Source organism: Alexandromys fortis, unplaced genomic scaffold, assembly GCF_014885135.2.
Source record: "Alexandromys fortis isolate MF-2015 unplaced genomic scaffold, M_Fortis_MF-2015_v1.1 scaffold_101, whole genome shotgun sequence".
NCBI lineage: Eukaryota > Metazoa > Chordata > Mammalia > Rodentia > Cricetidae > Alexandromys > Alexandromys fortis.
In genome coordinates, this window is record NW_026067983.1 from 734674 (window position 1) to 757735 (window position 23062).

The 23062-nt window shown below is 39.8% G+C and overlaps 1 protein-coding gene across 4 annotated transcripts in view; it reads left to right on the forward strand.

The window, feature by feature from the left end:
- Snx13 (sorting nexin 13) overlaps positions 1 to 23062 on the forward strand; it is a 94687-nt gene that overhangs the window by 43688 nt on the left and 27937 nt on the right. For 2 of the 4 annotated variants that reach the window (XM_050158694.1, XM_050158695.1), the window contains exons 6-15: positions 2768 to 2889; positions 2972 to 3073; positions 4176 to 4264; positions 10767 to 10850; positions 13489 to 13627; positions 13952 to 14040; positions 15792 to 15891; positions 18080 to 18273; positions 19509 to 19613; positions 20171 to 20303. In XM_050158694.1, the coding sequence (XP_050014651.1) occupies positions 2768 to 2889; positions 2972 to 3073; positions 4176 to 4264; positions 10767 to 10850; positions 13489 to 13627; positions 13952 to 14040; positions 15792 to 15891; positions 18080 to 18273; positions 19509 to 19613; positions 20171 to 20303 (1157 nt within the window). Of the gene's footprint in view, positions 1 to 2767; positions 2890 to 2971; positions 3074 to 4175; positions 4265 to 10766; positions 10851 to 13488; positions 13628 to 13951; positions 14041 to 15791; positions 15892 to 18079; positions 18274 to 19508; positions 19614 to 20170; positions 20304 to 23062 lie in introns of those variants that run through there. The other 2 variants (XM_050158697.1, XM_050158698.1) reach the window with 2 other exon arrangements.

The following is a 23062-nucleotide window of genomic DNA, read 5'->3' on the forward strand; positions in this document are numbered from 1 at the left end:
CTCTGAAAGTTATCATTGAGCCTCTCCTATACTTATCAGCCATTGTATATCACCATTAAGGAGTGCCTAGGCACACCCTCGCTCTGTTCTAAAAATGAGGTTGCTTGTATTTTATTACTGTTCTACTTTGCCTTTTTAAATACTGAATCCAGCCGTGATGGTGTACACCTATAATTCAGCACTCAGGGGACAGAGGCAGGGGATCTTTGTGAGTTCAAGGCCAGCCTGTATACATAGTCAGTTCTAGGACAGCCATGTAGACAGAGAGCCTCTCTCCATTTGGTCTGTACTTCTCTCATAGTGTTTGTAGTGAATTGGCATAATTGCCTGGCTGTGACAGAGGTGAAGGGCGTCCAATATTATACTTTTTATTTGTCTTATTAAAAAAAGAAATTTACAGCTGGGCGGTGGTGGCGCACGCCTTTAATCCCAGCACTTGGGAGGCAGAGGCAGATGGATCTCTGTGAGTTCGAGACCAGCCTGGTCTACAAGAGCTAGTTCCAGGACAGGCTCCAAAACCACAGAGAAACCCTGTCTCGAAAAACCAAAAAAAAAAAAAAAAAAAAAAAAAAAAAAAAAAGAAATTTACTTATCTAGGAGTAGATACTTTTGTCACCATTGGGACATTTAAAAGTTGTTTTAAAACTTTTTTAAAATAATTTATTCAAATTTATTTTATATTCATTGGTGTGAAGGTATCAGAGCCCCTGGAGCTAGAGTTACAGACAGCTGCGAGTTGCTGTGTGGGTGCTGGGAATTGAACCAAGTCCTCTGGAAGAGCAGCTACTGGTCTTTACTGCTGAGCCATCTCTCCAGCCCCCTTAAAACTTTTTTAAAAAAATGTTTATGGGTGTTTCGCCTGCATTTATGTATGTGTTTCATACCCGGGGAGGCTAAAGGAGGGCATCCCTTAAAACTGAGTTATATACAGTTGTGAGCTACTGTGTAGGTTTTGGGAACTGAACTCTGGTCATTGAGAAGAGCAGTCAGTGCTTTCAGCAGATAAGCCTTCTCTCCAACTTTGCCATTCAGACATTCAAGAAGCACATAGTAATGCAGCTTGACATAGAGTTTGGGGAGCACATAGAAGTTGAAGACACTTGCTTTGGATATGTCCCTGACAGCAGCAGCCTCTACAATGTTCCGAATGACGAACTTCTTTAATGGCCTTGTTCTTGGGCACATAGCGGGCACAGTTAGTGCAGCGAATTGGCTGCACATGGCAGTGGTCCATTTTGGCACAACTGTTGTTCCTTCTTTTTCTTGTCGTCTTGGAGCCAAGACCCAAAAGAAGCTGGGTTTATTTATTTATTTTTGAATAAGGGAATGGGGGTAGTAGGGATGGGACTCTGGTGACTTCTAGGCTTAAGTTTTTATTTCAGATTTTATAGAGACTCATAATATTGCTACCAGGTTTGTTTACATGCCTAAAAATGTGCTTATATTTTTGAGAGTGCTGATCCTTTCTCAGCTCCTAAAGATTGAGGACACTGTCATTTTTTTGCTTCCTTGTACTTGATTTGGCCTTCTTGTGCCTGTCAAACTCTAGCAGTGCCTTGACGACACATAGACGAGGTGTGTTTGGAAGGGGTCTGTACGGTCTCAGTGCATTGCTGCTGTCAGTTCCCTCAACAGCTGGGTTTGGATGTGGATTTTATGGAGATTTCCTTGTGAGCGGCAGACAAGGCTGGCCGCACAGCAGAGGCAGAGCGTGCATGCTGCCTGTCACTCATCCACTGTGCTCAACAGTCACTGTCCTTCCTTCCTTCCTTCCTTCCTTCCTTCCTTCCTTCCTTCCTTCCTTCCTTCCTTCCTTCCTTCCTTCCTTCCTTCCTTCCTTCCTTCCTGTCTTTCTTGTTAAGACTGGTTTATTCACTACAATGCAAAGCCTCTGATAGAAAATAAATAAAGAGGGCCAGCCATGAAATGAACATCTCCACAAGTTGTTCATTGTATATGTATCACCAGCGGTCAGTGAATGTGTTCTCTCTGCTCCCATTGCCCTGGGTTCTCTTGTGGCCCAGAATCTTACTTTGTTTGTCCTAGGTATACTTCTGAAAGTGTTAACAGAATTATGTGCTGTTCTTACTTGTTTGACTAGTTACTAAAATGTTTTTTGAAGTTTGTTGCTGTTGAGATAGAGCACTAAATGATTTCATAAGATTCATATTCAACATTTTGTATTCTAAAGAGTTTTATACATATTATACTTATCATGATCCTTTAGCCCAGTGGTTCTGTATGTCTTGTTATTTAGTGGTGATAGTTTTAAATGTTAGTATATGTAAGAAAAAAGAGTGGAAAATTTAGAATAGAGTCAGAAGAAACCAAGAAGTGTTTGAAATACTCCTAAGCAGATAGGAACATTCTGAATCTCTCAGGTATTTTTGTATCTGGGGTGAGAAATTATAAGATGTACCCATGGGCAGCTTTTTTTTTTTTTACTATTATTTTTTTTTTACTATTTTTACCAGTTTTTAAGAATTTAAATTGTATTTTTATGCCTTTTGATACTAATTAAAATATATTGTCAGAAGACTAAGTGAAATAAGAGCTGATATACTCAGAGTCTTAAGTAGGAACATCTAAAGTATAAACATTAAAATATGAAAGGAACAAAATCTGAGCCTGAGGAGCTGGAGGATCTCACAGAGGATCTTTGCTTCTTACCACTACGACAGCTTGCAGCTGCCTGTAACTCCAGGGAGACTGACTCGTGTCTGCAAAGCATTTATATAATGATTTAATGTTTTTTTTTTTCTATAAGGTCAAAAGAAATAGACTGGCAGCCTTATTTTACTACACGCATTGTTGATGACTTTGGCACTCACCTGCGAGTATTCAGAAAGGCTCAGCAGAGAGCAACAGAGAAAGATGATCAAGTCAAAGGTACTGACTTCATTTCATTTGAATGTTAGGATTTAACAGTCGTTTTTCTCTGCACATTCTCAGCTGTTCCTTGTTGTTCTAGGTACAGCAGAGGATCTGGTGGAGACCTTTTTTGAAGTTGAAGTTGAAATGGAGAAGGATGTTTGCCGGGACCTAGTGTGCACTTCTCCCAAAGATGAAGAAGGTTTAATTTTTAATATAGCTTTTTTGTGAACAGTCTCAGGTTAGAGGCAAGTTAGCAGGACAAATCTTAGGTGGCGTTGTTCTTGCACAAGACAGCTTGCAGAGAGAAGACACGACTTTATTGTAACTCTTACACGTAGCCTCCACGTACGTTTCTCATCCTGAAGCTTACCTTTTAAACAGCAGAATGCTTAACATTTTAAGAATTAGAGTAATTTCTGGTTCTTCAATTTATTATCTATACCCTAAGAGTATACCTGTTTCCCTAAACTCTTTTCTAATTAATTTCAAATAAAATATTTAGATTATTATGTGCTATTATATGTTACTAGTTACTGGAATAAGTGTTTCTTGTTGTTTCAATAAAATTTCACTTGGTAGGAAGTTAGATAATTTTTGCTCTCTTGATTTTTTTTTTGTTTTAATTTTAGTTTAGTCCACAATTAGATCTTTACTATTTGGAATGTAATTTTACCAATGGGATTAGCTATTAAATTGTTTCCCAGGAAGTGTCTGTGTGGGAATAACCATAAGGAAGCATTGCTTTTCTTCAGGTTTGGAACGTGCTAAACTATTTTCTTGCCTTTTCTATTATTTTCTTTTCCCTTTTTTCTTCTTTATAGTTTCCTGTTTATAGTTGTTATTAAGTTTAGTTTTCACCACCAGTTGATTAGTGGTGTGTGAAGTCATAGTTAAAGAACAAGTACCTACAGTGCTGTGAAGAACTTGCGTGGGAGAGCGTTCTTAAATGAGTAGACTGGAGGGCTCATCCTGCGGTGTCGCACATCTGCGACTGTAGAAGTGTGCATAGGAAAATACATAATAGAAATGAAAAGTATATTGTATATTTAAAGCTGTCTTAGAGAAAAACAATTTTGTCTTTAAAGTTTCTTATGATTAATAGCCTGGCTCAGACTGATGTGAGTTTGATTAGTGAGTAGTAACTATGGAGAGCAGTGACAGCGATTTAGTGAATGTTGATGTGTAAGTACTGGAGCAGGAAGCTGTTATGAACACGAGCCTTTGAAAACTGTGTCTTATATAAGAGTAGGTAGAGACTTTAGATTTTCTAATGTTATTATGGCTACTTTTTCTGTTTTTAGGATTCCTAAGGGATTTGTGTGAGGTTTTATTATATTTATTGCTACCTCCTGGAGATTTCCAGAACAAGATCATGCGATACTTTGTCAGGGTAAGCGTAAACTCATACCCAATAATGATGTAAGGGAACTGAGAGCAGTAGTTCTCAAAATCTTTGGCCTTGAGACCCAGTTAAACTTCAGAATTATGGAAACATTGAGGAGCTTTTTAAAATGTGATTCTTCATCTTTAATAAGTATGTGTCATAAAATACAGAAACAAATTTTAAAGCAGAAGATCATTAGCTGGTCGGTCAGTGACATCATTGAATGCCTTCTTTTCCCATGAGCGTGCCAATGTAAATAAGGGCTTGGTGTCATTATGAAAGTGGACTTTGGCTCAGCTCATTCTTTGAGAAAGGATTTTGGGTCTACGGCATACCACCTTGAACACACCCAATCTTGTCTGATCGCATAAGCTAAGCAGGGTTGGGCCTGGTTAGTATTTGAATGGGAGAAATGAACTTGGGGATCTTTTCTGAATTCTCCAGAAGTCACTGGCCAATACTTTGAGAGCTGCCTTAGAGCTAGGAACTTTAATATTTGGTTATCATACAGACAGACTTTTCTTTTTAATTGAAAAACGATTCATGCAATATATTTTCATCGTTTCCTCTCTGAGTTCCGCCCCACTTCCCTAAATCCACCCAACTTTATGTTCCTCTTTACGTCTCTCTCAAATCAAAACAAAAGAAAACCAAGGAACACAGAAAAATCCCACAAAAGGGAAAATCACACCAAAGTCCATCATGACAAAACATGCCGAACAAAACAAAATGGAACAAAACGTCCGCAACATCCTGCTGAGTTTGTTCTTTGTGGTTCAACTCTTCCCAGGCGTGGGGCCCTCCCTGAAGTGTGGCTGATAGATCAGTGACACTCCACTGGAGAAAAGTGGTTTTCTCTTGGCAGTGGCATCAGTTACAGACAGCTTCTTGGTTAGAGGTGGGATGCTGTGTCTGCTTCCCCCTCTCAGTGCTGGAACCCCGTCTGTCTGGAACCTGTGCAGGTTTCATGTACGCTGTCTCGTCTCTGAGTACAAATGTGAGTCCTTTTGTGGCTGGAAGATGTTTCCTTGAAGTCATCTATCACCTCTGGCTCTTAGAATCATTTGGTTCCTCCTTTGCATAGCTCCCTGAGCTCTGAGGGGAAGGGATTGGTGAAAACTCCACTTTTACAGATGAGTGATCCAAAGACTCAGTCTCTGCACACTATCCAGTCGTGGGTCTCTGTTAATTCCACTCCACCTCAACAAGAATCTTCTCTGGTCAGGGTATAACAATATGCCATCAGCAGTCATTTTACCGCTACATTCCTTTAGCAGGACAGTAGTAGGTTTCCCTTTAAGCCATAATTTGTCTACTCTCAGGTTCTTGTCCCTTTTACCAGTGTCAGGTGTGGGTTCCAGTCTCACACAGACAGTCTTGAATCCAGTTAGAAAGTGATTGACTATACCTGGGATATTTGCACCATTATCGATCGCACCAGCTCATCATGCAGGCAAGTCACCTTTGTAAGTCTCAGGGTTTGTAGTAGACACCTCATTAGGATTCTTGTTGGAGGTGGGCCGGGATGATGAGACACCAAGAGTGTGGAAGAGAACGTTATGGCTAAACTCCTTTGGGTGGATTCTTGTTAAAATGTAAGGTACAAAGATGAAGGAAGGTTGAGGTTTAGTTGAGGAGAAAAGTCCGTCACCAGTCAGCTCTAGTTACACAAATTTTCTCCCCAAGAAGTACCATTTTTTGTTTCACTCATCGATAGTTGTGTCTTGCCTTTGCTGGTCTCACCCAGAATGATGTTGTTACTCTCTTAGCCTTACCGTCTTCAGTTTTGTGTCTCAGCATCCCTCATCAGAGATTCCTTTGTGACCTTGAATTTCAAGTTCCTTTGTTTTTCCCTGTACTGAAGACAGTGCCTAGTTTTTTTCCTTCTTAGTATTTATCCCCTTTAAGTGATTTTTTTTATTAACTTGGTGTTTTTCTCCATAATGAGCTGTAAACTGAGGCCATGCCTACTATTTATCTACACTGTTGTGAGTCCAGTGGTTAACACAGTGTGTGGTACATAGCAGTTACCAAACCAGCGGCTCCCCTGCTGGTTGTGGCTTGCGTGCTCCTGCACAGTCAAGAATGGAGGTGCTGTGTCGTGAAGTGAAGCTGCTGTTTAAAAATATGTAGGAAGGTAGTCAGCCATTGTCTCACTATAGATTGCATTTTGGCCAGATTTCACCCTTTTTGGTGAGATCTAGTGTAATACAGCACTGCATTCAACCAGTCGGTTTTGTTCACTGAACTTTTCGTCCTTTGTCAGTTTTCTTTCTCAGTCTTTAAATTCAAACTTTTACAGCAGATATTTTGCTTAGGTTCAATAATAGGTTAAAATCTCTTTCTGGTGTATTGATTTTTGTTGTTGTTGCATAGATTGTATCAATGCAGTATTTGTCTAAGGTAATTGCTGTTTAAATGGATTCCATTGTCTCCATTCTGTGTTTTATTCACTGAAGGAGTCATGGCTTCAGTAACTTTATGTCAGGTTTTCATATTGGCATTTGGGGCAGTCCTTTAGAAATTTGAGGTCTTAGGCCAGCAAGAAGGCTCACTGGGTAAAGGGAAATGCCACCAAGCTTGAAGATCTGAGTTTAGTCTCCAGAGCCCCCACAGTGGAAGGAAAGACCATGCAAGTATTCCTCCCCACACAGTGGGAGGAGACCATGCAGGTTTTCCTCTGCCCTCTACAAGTGCTGAGTTGTGTGCTTCTGTGTGTGCACTCCTACATATGTAATAAAAAAGTGAGAGGTGTGTGGGGTCTTAAACTCAGAACTGCAAGCCAGAGGCTACCTGCTGTGGCACTGCATGGATTGCAGGGCACAGTAGAGTTTGTAACAAACTCTGACTACCCAGATTGTATAAGGAGAGTTTCAAAGACCATAGTAATTTTCTAAGACTGCTACACTGATTTTTTTAAAATAATAAGCCTAAAATCACAGTTATTTTCAATCTATTATTTTGAAAAGAAACTCTGAAAAATGATTTTGGGGATTGAATTTTCTGCTTAGAAAGTACATTTTAAAATTTGAACATGTGGGTCAGAAACAGAATTTGAAGAAAGAAATTTGAAATATATTTTTAAAAAAGAGTATTGTGGCTCATGCCTGTAGTATCGAACATTAGGAGGCTTGGGCCAGGAGGATTAGTCATTGAGGGTCATCCTCAGCTACATAGAGTAGATGGAGACTGCTCTTTCATTTTCCAGCCGCTCGGATCTGAATACTCACACAGCAACTATAATTACAGCACTGTTTGGCCTCTTATTATCTAAGTCTCACACCTTCAGTTAACCCATTCTCATTAATGTGGGCATTACCATGAGGCTGTGGCCTGCCAGCAAGGTTATGGCTGGTAGCTGGCGTCTTTCTCCTTGATCTCACCTACTCTATCTCGATCTCTCTTCCAGCCTGGCTACATTCTGACCTGCTATAGGCCAAAGCAGATTCTTTATTAACCAGTGCTAATAAACATATTCATAGCATGCAGAGGGGAATACAATATCAACATAGAATGTTTGAGGTAGCCTCTGTTTCTTGAGATCCTGTCTTAGAAGTAAAATAAAGAAACAAAAAGTTAGAAATTGACTATATTCCTTACAACCTAGAACTCTAAAGAATCTCAATTTCTAGAAATTACTGGTGCCTGGATTACTGCTTGTTAAAATTATTAATTTATCATGGGGTAATAGCTGTTGGCAAAACTGTTTATTCATGCAGGATTATACAAAATATTTCTTTAAAGAAAAAGACAGACGTCTTTGTATATGTGTGTGTATATAAACATATATATGGCTATATGTCATGTGTATATGAAAACAAATGGTACTGATAAACTAGAGATCTGCCAAGAGAATCAATTGGGCTTTTAGTTAGGAAAGTGAATATTAAGTTAACATCACCAGTATTCTCAAAAAAATGAATTTTGATAACGTATCACATGCATCAAGGAATGGTTATGCCACTAAAAATTTCTGTGTTAGTAGCATCAGTCCTAAGTTCTTAAGCCTTCATTGCCGTTCATGTAAATAAATGCCCATCTTGGACTTAAATACCGTAGAGGACTGGTAAATGTAAAGTAAGTAGCTAGGTCAATCAAGGAGTCCCATTTACACACCAGTTCCTAGGTAGTGCTGCGGTGTCAGAGATGTAAGACATATCAAGAAAGTGCCGGCACAAACACGATACATGCAGGCACAGCTGTGCTGGAGGGAGCTGCTGTTCATCCCGGCCGCCCAGACACTGCAATAGTTAGACTACTGCTTGGCCCATTAGCTCTAACTTCTTATGGCTAACACTTATATCTTAATTTAACCCATTTCTTTCTTAACAGTAAGTTCATTGTAAGCAATTTCCAAAACTCTAGAGTTGATAGAGACATCTTGCTGCCTGGACAGTCATCCAAAGTTCTTTTGTACCATTAGGACATCCATCTTCAGCCTACAGGCCCATAGTATCCAGCAGTCTTTTCCATGAAGCAGGAAATTTCAAAGATAGTTCTGTCTATATTTGCAGTTTGTCAGTCACTTGCAGACTCTTTCATGAAGCAGGAACCCCAAAGTATTGTCTCACCTTTAGGCAAGTTCAACAGTCTTTTCTCTGTGGGTTCTGCATGTTCAGTTCACATAGCATGCCATCTAGCAGTCCAGGCAAGAGCAGTTTCTTGTACAAATGGCTAACAAACTCCATAAGGAGCCTCTTCAATGCCCATCTTCCTCTTGGTGCTGCCAAGAGCAGATGTGTCTCACTATCATGAAACGTCCTAAATTCTTAAAACACTTTAAATGCCATATTCTGAAGGTCTCTGAAAGATTTGAAGAATCCCTATACATCTCTGTACTTCTCAAAAATCTAACTAACATGACTACAAGCTTGACTATTGTAGATGACTCTCCGTTAACCTATACAGATGTGTTTGAAACTTGAACGTGGAAAACCTTTTAGCTGAAAGGATCAGGGCAGACTTAGTGGGATAATTGAGTCTTTTTTTTTTAAAGCATAATTTCTTTATTGATTCTTTGGGAATTTCATATCATGCACACTAATTCTGTTCACCTTCCAATGTCCCCATATCCTCCCCTCACCTCTGCAGTGCTATGCAAAAGAAAATTTGAAAACATCAAACCAAAGCAGGCAGGCAAACAAAGAAGATAAAACCCAAAAAGTTCTCTTTGCTTCTCCATCTTTCCCACCTCTCCAACACCTCTCCATCCGTCCTTCTGGCATTGGGAGCCTGAGTGTGTCACACAGTGTATCATTTTGTCCATCAATGAGCCCTGGGTCTGGTGTATACCATCATCATTGGATCCTCACTGACACTCCTCTGGGATATCCCGCAGCTGCCCAGAGTATTTTTTTAATATGCAAATTTTATGTTTTTATTTTTTCCATTTTTATTTATTGTTTGCAGTGAACACTTGCACGTGCAGGTATATGGATAAAAGAATTTACTGTGTGACTCACTATTTTTTCTTTCTTTTCCTTTTTTCCTCTGAAGTTTTATTTTACTTGGTGGGAGGGGCGTGTTACAAAGGCAGAGTAGATACAAAGGGCCGGGGAAATGAATGGGATGGAAATGCATGGTGTGAAAGACACAAAGCATAATTGAATCTTTAGTAAGACATTAGGAGGAAGACAGAGTTTTAATAGATAAGGTCATAAAAACTGCTAAAAATGGGACTGCATGTAGAGTATGTGAGTAGATTTTACCATTTACTTTTCACGTTTTTTTTATTGGGAAAATAGTCAGGTAGAGAAGACATTGTGCACCAGCTGCCCGGATGGAGCCAGTGCTGACCCCACCTGGTGCTTGTCTGTCTCATCACTTGAGGTGGACAGTTGTGAAAGTGACGAGTGACTTCTCCTTTTATAAAATACATTTGTACAGATGCTTGGATCCATACAGACCTTTATATAATACTTTGTAAAGACAAATATTCCAGAGGTGTTCTTTTATTGTTTTTTATTCCCCTCTGCTTTTCATAGTGTTGTGGCTTGTTCGTTCTGTCTGTCTGTCTGTCTGTCTGTCTGTCTATCTATTCTTCTCTCATATGTTACATCCTGACTTCAGTTTCCCCTCTCCACTCCTGTCAATCTCTCTCTCCCACCTCCCTCTAATGTGGGTCTCTGCATCTACTCCCATCATTTGCTGGATGAAGCCTCTCTGATGACAGTTATTCTGGGCTTTGGTCTACAAGTATAGCAGAGTATCCTTAGGACTTATTTCATTATTTTATTTATTTACTTAGCCAGTCGTGTTTCCTTTTATCCTTGGTCTTTGGGCCATGTACCCTCTGGCTCCTGGCCCTCCAGGTAGTACCAGGCATGGGCTCCCTCTCGTGTGTTTCAGTCGGTATTGATCCTTTTATTTTATCTCGCTGATGAGCGGGGGTGGTAGCACACTTTGATGATGCAGTGATCCCATGTCCCATGACTCACTGTAGTTTCAGAAAATTTATGCTGGTTAGATTTGAGAAGACAATTGAGCTGTTTTTTAATTTTATTTTTAGGAAATCCTTGCACGAGGAATTCTTCTTCCATTAATAAATCAACTCAGTGATCCTGATTATATTAATCAATATGTCATATGGATGGTAAGTACCTCTTAAAATTGTGACTTGTCTTTGAAACAGGTTTTTAGCAGTAAAAATGTAGTTTGGAGATCAGAGTGATCAATCAACAGAATATTAAAGAAATGAAGCTATCTAGTCTCTACATTTCTAGTATCTTCTTTAGTATTATGGCATTACTATTGCTGTTTTAGTGGCCGCTCTAAAAATTTAATGAATCACATCAACGAATGCATCCAGCAGTGCCTCACCCTCTCATATCCAGTGTGAGCCTGGCCAGCAGGAGCATCTCAACTGTGAACTCTAGTCCTGTGTGTTTATTTATCTGGACATAGATAATTCACCCTGTAGTGCAACTTAGACTTTTTATGTCATAATTTCTTTTAAAAAAAAAACCTAAGGAAAAATAAAACTTGAGTACCCACCACAAATGTAGCATTTTTAATGATCTTTATTTTTTATAATTCTAAATATCAATTTGTTTTTATTTTATTCTGAACAGTTTCCTATAGTATTCGTATGATTTTCAAGATTTGTGGACATAATTGACATCAAGCTCACTGAACCTTTGCTTATCATAAAATAGGTTTTACTGTACGATTCCAGGATATTTCCATTTCCTCTAGAATGTTCGACAGTTTTTAGTAGTTTTAAAGATGGGTGGTTGGAAAAATAAGTTTGTCTTTTTGCTCTGCTTGTTTCTGATGAGAAGCAAGCGTCAGAGTACGACTGTGTCTGCTGTTGTGGTTCTGGACTTTGTGATGAGAAGCAAGCGTCAGGGTACGACTGTGTCTGCTGTTGTGGTTCTGGACTTTATGAGGAGAAGCAAGCGTCAGGGTACGACTGTGCTGTTGTGGTTCTGGACTTTCTGAGGAGAAGCAAGCGTCAGGGTACGACTGTGTCTGCTGTTGTGGTTCTGGACTTTGTGATGAGAAGCAAGCGTCAGGGTACGACTGTGTCTGCTGTTGTGGTTCTGGACTTTGTGATGAGAATGACAGGCGGCACAGTGCTCTGCTGCTGTCGTGTGGCTGTGCCTAGTCGGGACTATTGCTTAGTAGTTCACCGACTGATAGCGTAGCCTGATTAGGTCTAATGTAGTTCTACTCTCCCTTCCTCTCCAGTAGCTGCGGAGTGTGCTGTGGTGAGAGCATCTGCCCTCATCACAAGGTCATGGTGCTCATCTTGTCTCTGCACTTACTCCGCCTTGTAGTCTTTGTTGCTTTCCTGTTTTTATATTCCCATCACTTGCACTCTACACAACACTGTCTTGGTGTTGTGTGGGACACTTTTCCTGGGAGGTGCAGCGTGCTCTACTGCACGTCTACTGCAGAAAGGGCGCCCATGGCAGACCAAAGGTGCCAGGGAGTCTCTGGGACTGCTAGTGGGGAGTGGGCAGAAGGTTACTTACAGGGAACAGGGTGTTTAAAAGCCAGTGCAGAACAGAACAGACCACCCCAACATGGTTGATGACTTAAAAAACCCTGCAGATCTTAGAGGCAGCTCTGCAAGTCTATGAGAAACCTCTTGGTCTGGGCTAGTCTGTGTTTTTCTTCCTCATCCAGCAGTCAGTGCCTGCTCCATAGAGCTGGAGAGAGGGTTTAGAGAACCGTTCAAGACACAGCCTTCCCAGGCATGAGACTGACTTACCTTCTCAGGCCCGTAAGCCTTCTTCTCCCTCCTGGAGGAAATGCTTCTCAGGAGGAAATACCATACCACAGTTAGTTATTACACTGCATCTTTTATTTCAAATGTTGTCCTTTCTGTCTTTTGCTGTTTTGAGTTTGCTAGCTCTGTGACAGCTTCCCTTTCCAGTTCATACTCGTTCTCATCACTTCCCCGTGCAGCCTCGTGGTCTTGACTCTCATCTCTCTGTCAGTGACTTGTAAATCACATATTTGTCTTGATTTTCCTGAATAATGCCTTAAAGCATACTCAGTATTAACACTGGGACACTTAATGGCTCCCTGACCCTCTCTTGTGGTCTGTCTCTTGTCTTGCTTTGCAGTAGCTTGAGCGTCACTGTCCTTCAGGCCATAGCTTACAGCAGCCCTTCGTGGCTTCCTTCCCCACTCTCCTCTGATTTGTCAGCTTTCGGTACTCTTCGTAACAAACACATTTTAACTTTAAGATGTTGCACACAGAACCTTTCTTACCAGAGCCCCCACTACTCCTGCTGCATGTGTTACCTGCGCCTTCTCCTTTTCTTCTCTACTTATTGCCTATGTTTGGTGTTTATACAGCAGCATGGTATATTGTCTCTAGTCCTGTTCTGTTTAAGCCTAGTGACTTCATTTCCTTCAGAGCCAGAACTGGATCCCTCGTAACACGATGGAACTCCTACCCCACCCCTGCTGCTCACCCCTGCTCTTGAGGCCTTCCCTTTCACCTCCACCCACCTTGACTTCCTTGCTGTCCGCACTCTTCCTGAGCACGACTCTGTGCTCCTCAGTTTGTAGTATGTTTAGCTTAATCATTTTTGTTAATGGTATGTGACCCATTTTAATGTAAGTGCTTGAATGTACTGCTTTTCCTTTTGGTACAGTCTTTTTTTTTTTTTTTTTTTTTTTTTTTTGTGGTACCTGACCTATGGTTTCATTCAGTGCTGAAATTTTCTCCTAATAAGTAATCCTCTCCTACCTGTCCTTTAAAACTTTATTTTCAGATCCGTGATTCAAATTGCAACTATGAGGCCTTTATGAACATTATTAAATTAAGTGACAATATTGGAGAGTTAGAAGCAGTCAGAGATAAGGCGGCAGAGGAACTACAGTACCTTAGATCTTTAGATACAGCTGGTGATGGTAAGTGATTCCCTCTGAACAGGGTTCTCTTCAAGGACTCTCAGATCCGTAATAACAATTTTAATTTATGTAATGGAATCGTCAACTTGAGTCTTCCTTCCTGTCCTAACATGTTCTTAGAGTAGATGTGAAGACGATGTTATTGCAGTTGTCCCTAAAGATAATAGGTCTGATTTATTTGAAAGAAAATGATTTTATGAAAAGTTTTACATTGTTTTTTATTGAAGCAAAATTGCTTTATTGATTGTTTTGTAAATAATAAGTGTGTGTTAAGTACTTTTGAAATATCACAACCATTTTTAGCTCCTAATTTTTTTCTTTCAGATATTAACACTATTAAAAATCAAATAAATAGTTTATTATTTGTAAAGAAAGTATGTGACTCAAGAATACAGCGGTTACAGTCAGGCAAAGTAAGTATAAAATACTTTTGAAATAATGCCTACTTGTAAATAAAACCCCAGTCTGTGGCAAAAAGTCACAGCAGGACTTAAAATGTGTGGGTGTGTGCATACACATGCTCAAGGCCATGTACAGACTAGAGGTGCCTTCCGTGGTTGCTTTCTACATTTCTGTGAACCTGGAGCTCACCTGCCCCTGAGCTCTGAGAAACCCTTGTATGTATGCTCCCACCCAGTGTTTGGGTTGCAGATACAAGTCTATGTCCAGCTTTGTCATGTGAGTCCTGGGGATCTGAGCTAAGGTCCTGAAGCTTGCCCCCCAAAGAAATAGCTTCATATGCTGGAGCACAGTTGATACTTTGTCAAGCAGTTCAGGAAGGTTGATGACAACACTGCCTGGAAGTCCCCCATCTGCAGTGCTCCTGGCCTGCGGATGGATATCTGTGGAGCCATGGACCTGGAGGTCTGTCCTAAGTGATAGTAAGTGAAATTTAGATGATGAGAAGGTGACGCTGATAACTGTTCCAGAAGCACCCAGATATTGACGATGACTGTTAGGGCAGCAGAGGTCTAATTTGTGGGACTGTTGAGCTCATCGAGAGTGCTGTGGTGGTATGTGTAGCATCAGCACCGCACTGCCAACATCTCATGTGAACATCGTCCTGCCAGGTAGTGGTGCAGCATGCTCTGTTGGCCTGCTGCTGCCACGGTGTTTGAGTGAGTCGGCATGCAGACTGCTGGAGGGGGCTGGATGAGCGCAGAAGGCATGTGTCTTCTGTCCTCTGCTGCTCTGATAAACACTCATCAGAAACAGTTTGAGGAAGGAAAGACTCTGACTTTCACTTCCAGGTCGCAGTCCACAATGAAGAGAAGGCAGGGCAGGGACTGGAGCAGAAGTCACAAATGAATACTGCCTCCTGACTTGCTCCTTGGCTCGCTCTGCCTAGTGATGGTGCTGCCCACAGTGGGCTGGGCCCTGCCACGTGCATCATCAGTTATGACAGTTGCCAGCCTTTCTGATGTTTGTTTTCTTTGTCTGTACAATCAGGTCTGATAGTACCCAGCAGGATCGCTGTATGCAACACAGTGCCTGACGCCAGATGTTTTTGACATTTTTAACCTTTTCTCTAGTTTTCTTTGTAGGTAGCCATCTTGTTCTATTGCTTTGACTATGTACTTCACTATTTATATAATTTGAAAAGAAAATTTCTTTATCAGTAGCAGAGGTTTTATTCTGTTAAAAAGCAGCATTGCTCTTTGGAAATGGTTTTTCTATGGGATAAATGCTAATGGAAATTAAAGTAACAAGTAGTGACAAGTAGTAGGGAGTAGTGACAAGTGCTACTGTAGGTGGCAGGGAGCTCAGGGTCAGCGCGGGTCCTTTCTCAAGCTAGGTAGAGAGCAGCCATGGAAGTAACCTCTCACCTTCACATGGAAATGAAAAGCCTTCAAACATACTCTTGGCTTCATCTCCTGAGGTGCTTGTTGTACACTGAATGTGTGGAAATAGAGAATACATGAAAATACAGTGATAAAGGTTACTTTATATTGGGGACAATTAACGCTTATTACATTTTAAGTGATTATTTGATAACTATTTCTTAAAACGAGTAGGGATTTAGAGTCTCTCAACAGAGTATTTTATTGGGAACCAACATACATGCAAAGGGGAGTGTTTGTCACATTTTGATAGAATGTTCCATTGCCCTTATATTTCTATAAACATCCGACCCTAATGACTGATGATCCGTTTGTGTCTATAGGAAATAAATACTGTGAAGCTGGCAGCAAACTTTGGCAAACTTTGTACAGTCCCCCTGGACAGCATTCTTGTAGACAATGTTGCACTACAATTTTTTATGGGTAGGTCAAACTTTATTTAAATAATATAGTAATTAATTCTTTTGGTTTTAAATTTGTGGTATAATACAAGTAACCCAAAAACTCTAAAATATGAAACTTTTAAGTGTATAGTCCAGTGATATTTAATATCCCGCCATCTCTCTAAAGTGGTTCTTCTGTTATCAATTTTGAAAGAGATCAGCTTCCATTCTTAGCACATCCCCAGGTGTCTTCCATGTTACAGCATATGTCAGAATTTTCCTCCTTTCTCAGGGTGTCACATACATACACACACATGTGGGCTCACCTCCCCTGCCCCTCAGTACCTTTTGTATATCCATTTATCCCCATGGGAATGTTGGGTTGCTCTCATTGTTCTTCTAGTGAGCGTGAGTTTGTAATGTGTATGTATGCAGAAGCAGCCTTTTGAGATTCTTCTTTACGTTCTTTCCCGTATGTAACAGTATGTGGAAGTAGTCATAATTTTCTTGCTCGTTCATTGATGAACCACTATACTTATTTTTCAGAGATTGTACCATTTTACATTTCGGCCATTTATCCTCCCCAGATCTTTATCCTGGCTTTCAGAATTTTCTTTTATTATCAAAACAAACTATTTTTTTTTCATTTTATATACCAATCCCAGTTCCTGCCCCGTCCCCTCCTCCCATTCATTCCCTTCACCTTTCTCCCCCTCCCCACCCCCATTCACTCCTCAGAGAGGGTAAAGCACATTGCTTTGAGGAAGGTCCAAGGCCATCCCTCCTATATCTAGGCAGAGCAAGGCATCATCCAAAGAGAATGGGTTCCCAAAAAGCCAGTAAAGTAGTAGGGATAAATCCTGGTGCCATTGCCAGTGGCCCCTCAGTCTACCTCAGCCATCCAGCTTTCACCCCAGAATTTTCCTTTCAGAGTTCCATCAGACAGACCCTGCCAGTCCTTCATGGTGGAGTTGTCTTTTTATTCTGCTATCTTGCTTGAAGTTTAACAATTTAAAATATTAATGAATTTGAATGGCTATCCTTCCTTCCTTCCTTCCTTCCTTCCTTCCTTCCTTCCTTCCTTCCTTCCTTCCTTCCTTCCTTCCTTCCTTCCTTCCTTCGTTTTTCGAGCCTGGGTTTCTCTGTGTAACAGTCCTGGCTGTCCTGGAACTAGCTCCGTAAAACAGGCTGGCCCTGATTCATACATATTATTTTGTTAATATGACATTAAAATTATTATTTTTTTAATTTTCGAGACAGGGTTTCTTCATAGCTTTTTGGTTCCTGTCCTGGAACTAGCTCTTGTAGACCAGGCTGGCCTCGAACTCACAGAGATCCGCCTGCCTCTGCCTCCCGAATGCTAGGATTAAAAACGTGCGCCACCACCGCCCGGCCATTAAAATTATTTTTATCTGGTAAACATAACCAGCATATGTGAATCTTTGAATCATTATTTGTGTGATCAAAGTCTATGTGGTTTCATACAACGTTAATCTTAATTTTAATATACCTAGAAAATTAGATGTTATCACTAATCTTTATTCAGAATAAATAAGTGTTGATGAAGTAGTTACTTATATAAAGTCTTACATAGCAAGTTCAGGAGGAATTTTATCCTCAAAACATCCCACTTATGCCCATATTCAGAAGGATTAGGTGGGGAAAGACCTTAAGTTGCAGGCCAGCCTGAACAGCTAGCGAGATTCTATCTCAAAAATAAATACAAAAAGCTTTCCTGTTTCCTATGTAATTGTTATTTAGCTTAACCAATTTATAATTACTTTTTGAACTTAGAGATTTTCTAAACCTTTTGTTTTTACTTGTTTCTTCTCTTTTGAGATTAATATGATTCCATCATTTTCTCCTTCTAAATCCTCTCATATATCCCACCTTGCTCTCTTTCAAATTAGTGATCTCTGTTTGCATTAATTATTGTTGTGCACGATCTGCATATACATATATATTCCTTAACACATGCATGCACCCTGTTCGTTCTGTGTGGTGTTACTCAGGTTTGTTTTCAGGGCGGACCGTTTAGTATTAGATGACCTTAGCTTTCCTCAGTTGTTTGCCCGTAGTTCTTTCTGTAGGGTTCACTGGGTGCTCGTGGACTTTCTCTGGTCCACTTAGAGTTTGGATATTTGAAACTACAACCCTTCTTATTTTCAAACAGTAATATGAACCTAAAGTATGACGTTAATAACTGTTGCTATGCTTTTGTTTGGTAGATTACATGCAGCAAACTGGAGGTCAGGCACATCTCTTCTTCTGGATGACAGTGGAAGGCTACCGGGTTACAGCTCAGCAGCAGCTAGAGGTTTTATCAAGTCATCAGAGAGATGGGAAACAGCAGACCAACCAAACCAAAGGTCTGCTAAGAGCAGCTGCTGTTGGAATCTATGAACAGTATTTGTCTGAGAAGGTAAGGATTTATTGTGGTCACTGTTTCTGTCTTAGGCAGTATCATTCATAATACTCAGTGTGGTCCTTTCTGTGTTGGGCATGATGGCTTCAGTGACCCCACCTTGGTTAACCCTGAGGATAGCCTTCCTGTGCATTTGGATTCTCATTGTTTAGGAGAGGAATCCAGTTTTATAAAATCAAATTAGGATGTCCAAGTTCATGGAAGTCGAGACTGGTAGTTCCTTCAGGTTCAGGGCCATGCTAGCCAGAAGCAGCAGGATAGAGAAGACTGCAGACAGTTGTCTGGCTTGCACAAGGCCTTCAGCTCAGTCCCTGCAGACAGGTGTCTGGCTTGCACAGGCCTTCAGCTCAGTCCCTGCAGACAGAGGTGTCTGGCTTGCACAGGCCTTCAGCTCAGTCCCAGTACCATTCGAAAAGAAAGGTAGGTTTTGTGTTTCTGCATCTGTCGCATATGTTTTGACATGAACATTCTAGTAAAAGGTTTATCTTTAAGATTTATTTTGTTCCCATATCACATTGGGACTTTGCCTCCAACATTGGTCACTAAAGTAGATTTAGGATAATGGTAGTCTTTTAGTAGACATTCGGAAAGGTTACCTGGTGTCAAATTAGTCAGTCATGTCATACCTACCTAACTACTGATGGCTTGACTGATTTAACTCCTGTGAATAGTGTATCCTGTGTGCCTAACACTGCATGTCTTAAGTAAATCTTTGTTAATCCTTAATAGTGATTTTGAATAACCTTTGGTAGAATTATCTCCATTTTTTCCAATTCTGGAGTAATGTATAGAACAAATTTGCTCAATAAAAATCAAGAACAAACCTGTCTGCCAATGCTAGCAAGATGACTCAGCGGGTGAGAGCACTGGCTGTTCTCCAGGTTTGGGTCGATCCCCAGCACCCACAGGGCAGCTCACAGTTGTCTGGAACTCCCATTCCAGGTGTACAGCGCCCTCTCTGAACTCTGTGGGCACTAGGAGTACATGCAATACACAAAAGAAATACTTAGACACATAATTAAGCAAGTCTTAAAAAATTCTTTGTTAGTCTTTTGCAACATACAGGATGAACAAAACACTGTAGCTCTGTTTTAGCTTTCTTAAATACTCAGTGCCATTGGGAAAGCGTCTTGTCTGCTGACTACTTAAAGCGATGTGGTCCTGTTATTAACTCCTCTTATTTCCTGTGTATATTTAGGAATTACAGAGATCATTATATTTTTCTCTGTTAGGCATCTCCAAGAGTTATTGTTGATGACTATTTAGTAGCAAAATTAGCAGATACTTTGAATCATGAAGATCCAACTCCAGAAATCTTTGATGACATTCAAAGAAAGGTATTCATATCTCATGTTTCTTGAAAAAGTATTTCTGTGTACATAACAAGTTTTGTTTTTGTTTTTGTTTTTTTTAGGTAGAATAGTTACTAGAAAGGTACTAGAGTTGTAAAAACTCTTAGCTGCAGTAATATAAATGACTATTTTATTTCTTTGAATGACCATTTAGAAAAATCCTTATTTTGGGTTGCTTTGTTTAATATGAAGTAAGAGCCAGATACTTGTCTAAGAATTCAGTAAGTAGATACCTGTATATAAAAAAGCATGCCTCAAATATTCATCTTAATATGTCTTCATATATGTATTTGTTTGTTTCTTAGAAAGCACTACTTCCCAGAGCATAAAAATGTCATAATATCACATAACTTTTATTAAGGTAGGAACCTTTTAGTCGCTGGAAGGTTCAGAATATCATAGTAGTTATTAAACTATCTTATTGTTGACACATTTTAAGTTATGATATATTATAGAAAAATAGTGTAGCCGTGTGATACTTTATGTAACAAAATCATTAATTAATATGTATTAAGTTTTGAATACCTCAATTATTTCAACAGGTATATGAATTGATGCTGCGGGATGAAAGATTTTATCCTTCCTTCAGGCAGAATGCACTCTATGTGCGGATGTTAGCTGAGCTTGACATGTTAAAAGATCCTAGTTTCAGAGGATCAGACGATGGGGATGGAGGTAAGGTGGTAGCAAGTGAGTGTGTTTGTGAGTGTGTGTGAGTGTGTTTGTGTGTTGGTGTGTGTGAATGTGTGTGTGTTGGTGTGTGTCTCAGTATGCATTCTAATTACCAAAAGAGTGGCCTTTTAAACATGATAAAAGTTGTTTTTAAACCCAAATGTAAACTGTACTATATTTTAAAGCTTATAAGGGAATATGAGAATAAGAATTTTTTTTTTAACATGGATCATCCAAAATATTTTTCTGATGATTTCCCTTTTGTATTCAGTAACCGTGAGGACCAAGTGAGGAGAGCGGGCGCTCTGAAGCTGCCCGCTGTAAAGCCGTGTGCAATGTGAGCTGTTTGCTTCCTCTCCGTGTCTAGAGCTCACACATTGTGGGTGCCTTCTTTCAACCTAGAAAACCCCCAGCCATTTCTCTAGCTGCTTACTTCTTTTCAAACGCTGATCCTGAGAGTTGCCAGCGTGTTGTAGTGATGTTCACGTGTAAGCGCAGGGCGTGCTTAGGTCGGCACGTGGTTCTGTGGCTCACTCCTTATGTCAGATAGTTGATTCACTGTAAGCCTCATTTTCTCAGTTGTACTATCCTATCATCATACAGTAATTAAGTCATCATTTTTAAACAAACTTCTCTGTGTGGAAATATTTTATGAGTTAAAGCACACACATAAAGGCTGTAAATCCTTGTTTTGGTGGACCATGAGGCCTTCGGACATGAGTTCCTAGATCCAGTGGTTGTTTTACTGTGATTACATTTGGAAACTTTGTTAAGGAGCAATTAGCTATCTAAGATTTGAACAGCTTTCTACTATGTTCTGAATAAATAAGCAATGTAAAGATAAAGGAAATTGGAAAATGTAGAACTAATTACATCTTTTGATTATGACCACTTACTTGTGCATAGGCTTTTGGACAAGACGATTCAGTGCATTCATCCACTGGAGTGCTCAAGCTATGAGTGTGTAGCTAAGGGAGGGATTCATTTTCTGAGCTGTCACACTTTGTAGCTCCGGAGAGGAGGACTGGAGCTGTACGCTTTATCTGTGTTTCTTTGCTGCTGGAAAATGGGAGCTCTTCTGTGAAGTTTGAGAAAGCAGTCTGTCAGCTCACCGTGCTAAAATAACTATTGTCAAGTCTTTACTATTAATTTCATCCATTTGAAAATTATCTTAGTAATTTTAAAGTGGGTTTGTTGTGTAACTCGGAATGGAGCAAGATAAATTGAGTTATGATCAAGTTACCTAGGTGCTATATGACTGAAGATACTAATAGAGCTTATGTGTTCTGTGTGGGTAGAATTGGCATGTTGTTTAACTCACACTCTAGCCAATCAGTCCAAACCGTGTACTTATTGTCAACGTAAATTAGGTTAAGACTGTGAACACACTTCTCTCATGCATCAGTTGTTGATTGACTCCAGATTAAATCACTAATTGTAGTTTATAATTATATAGTGTGTGTTTGTATGTGCACACATGTGTGCATGTGTCACACCTGTGGATGTCAAGAGTATTGCTTGCAGGTCAGTTCTCTCCTTTCAGCCGTGGCAGCCATCACCCTTCATCTGCTAAGCCGTCTGCTTGCCCATGTTTATGTGTGTGTCTTTTTAGGATGCTTCAGTGCTTTCTGATACCTTCATATCTTAACTGATAGATTTTTATACTCAGAAAATAATTTTGAAAGCCAGTTTTAAAATTTTTAAATTATAAAATTGTGTAATCTGCACCATGATTTTAAATGGCTGTTAGCTTTATTGTCTTCTAGCCATGGATTTCAGCCCCTTGGCCTCACGTTCTCAGTTGAGCTCCTACCTCTTACATCTCTGTATAGTTCCGTAGTTTGGAAACCTTTCTTTAGTGACAAGACAAAAGAGATTGCCACGCCACAGAAGGGACAGGAAACAGTTGGTATATTTATTTACTTTAGGAATCATCTGATTATAAACCAAGAATATTTCTAGATGAAATTTCCCATTTTTATTTTTTGTGATCAGAGTTCTGGGGAGCTAAGAAGTGTTCTTTGTTTAACAAGTTATTGAGGGTAGAAGGCGATAGCAGCTACTCCTCTTAGAACTGCACAAGTAGTGTGGTCTATTTGAAGATTCATCTAACTAATCAAGTTTATACATTTACTAAGACCTGGAAAAGGTATATTAACTTTAAATTGTATATGAGTAATGTTTTACCATAGCAGAGACACCATAACTGAAAGTTTAATTTGCTTAGATACATAGTAAAGCCCAAAGGGAAAGAAAACATCATTGTTCATCATTAGTGTTAATAGTTGCTACTTAATTGCCAATGTTTACTAACATTTTTTTTTGTTCTTATTCTAACACTTGCATTTTCCCCCAAATAGGCATACAAAGTTGTGAGTCTTGGCATTTTTGTGCTCACTTTTCTCCTGTCTATTTCTGTCTCTGTCTCTATAAGCACACATCATCAAGCCTAGCTATATACTTCCAACATTTATTACAAAATTATTTTCTCATCATGATTACTTAACTAAATGGCATTACATGCAATGATTTCATCAACTAGACTGCAATGTTTTTTGCTGAATTTATGAGGAAACAATGGACAATTAAATATTTTAAAAACCTGTGTGTTTGTATCTCACACTGAAGACTGATACTATTGATATATTTTTAATCCCCAGAGACAGAAGTCAGAAATAATTCTGCAGTTACCTAATGTGCTTCGCTCTAGGTTCTTGCCTGGAAACGGAGTCACTTGCATTGCATTGAACAGCATGTGACAC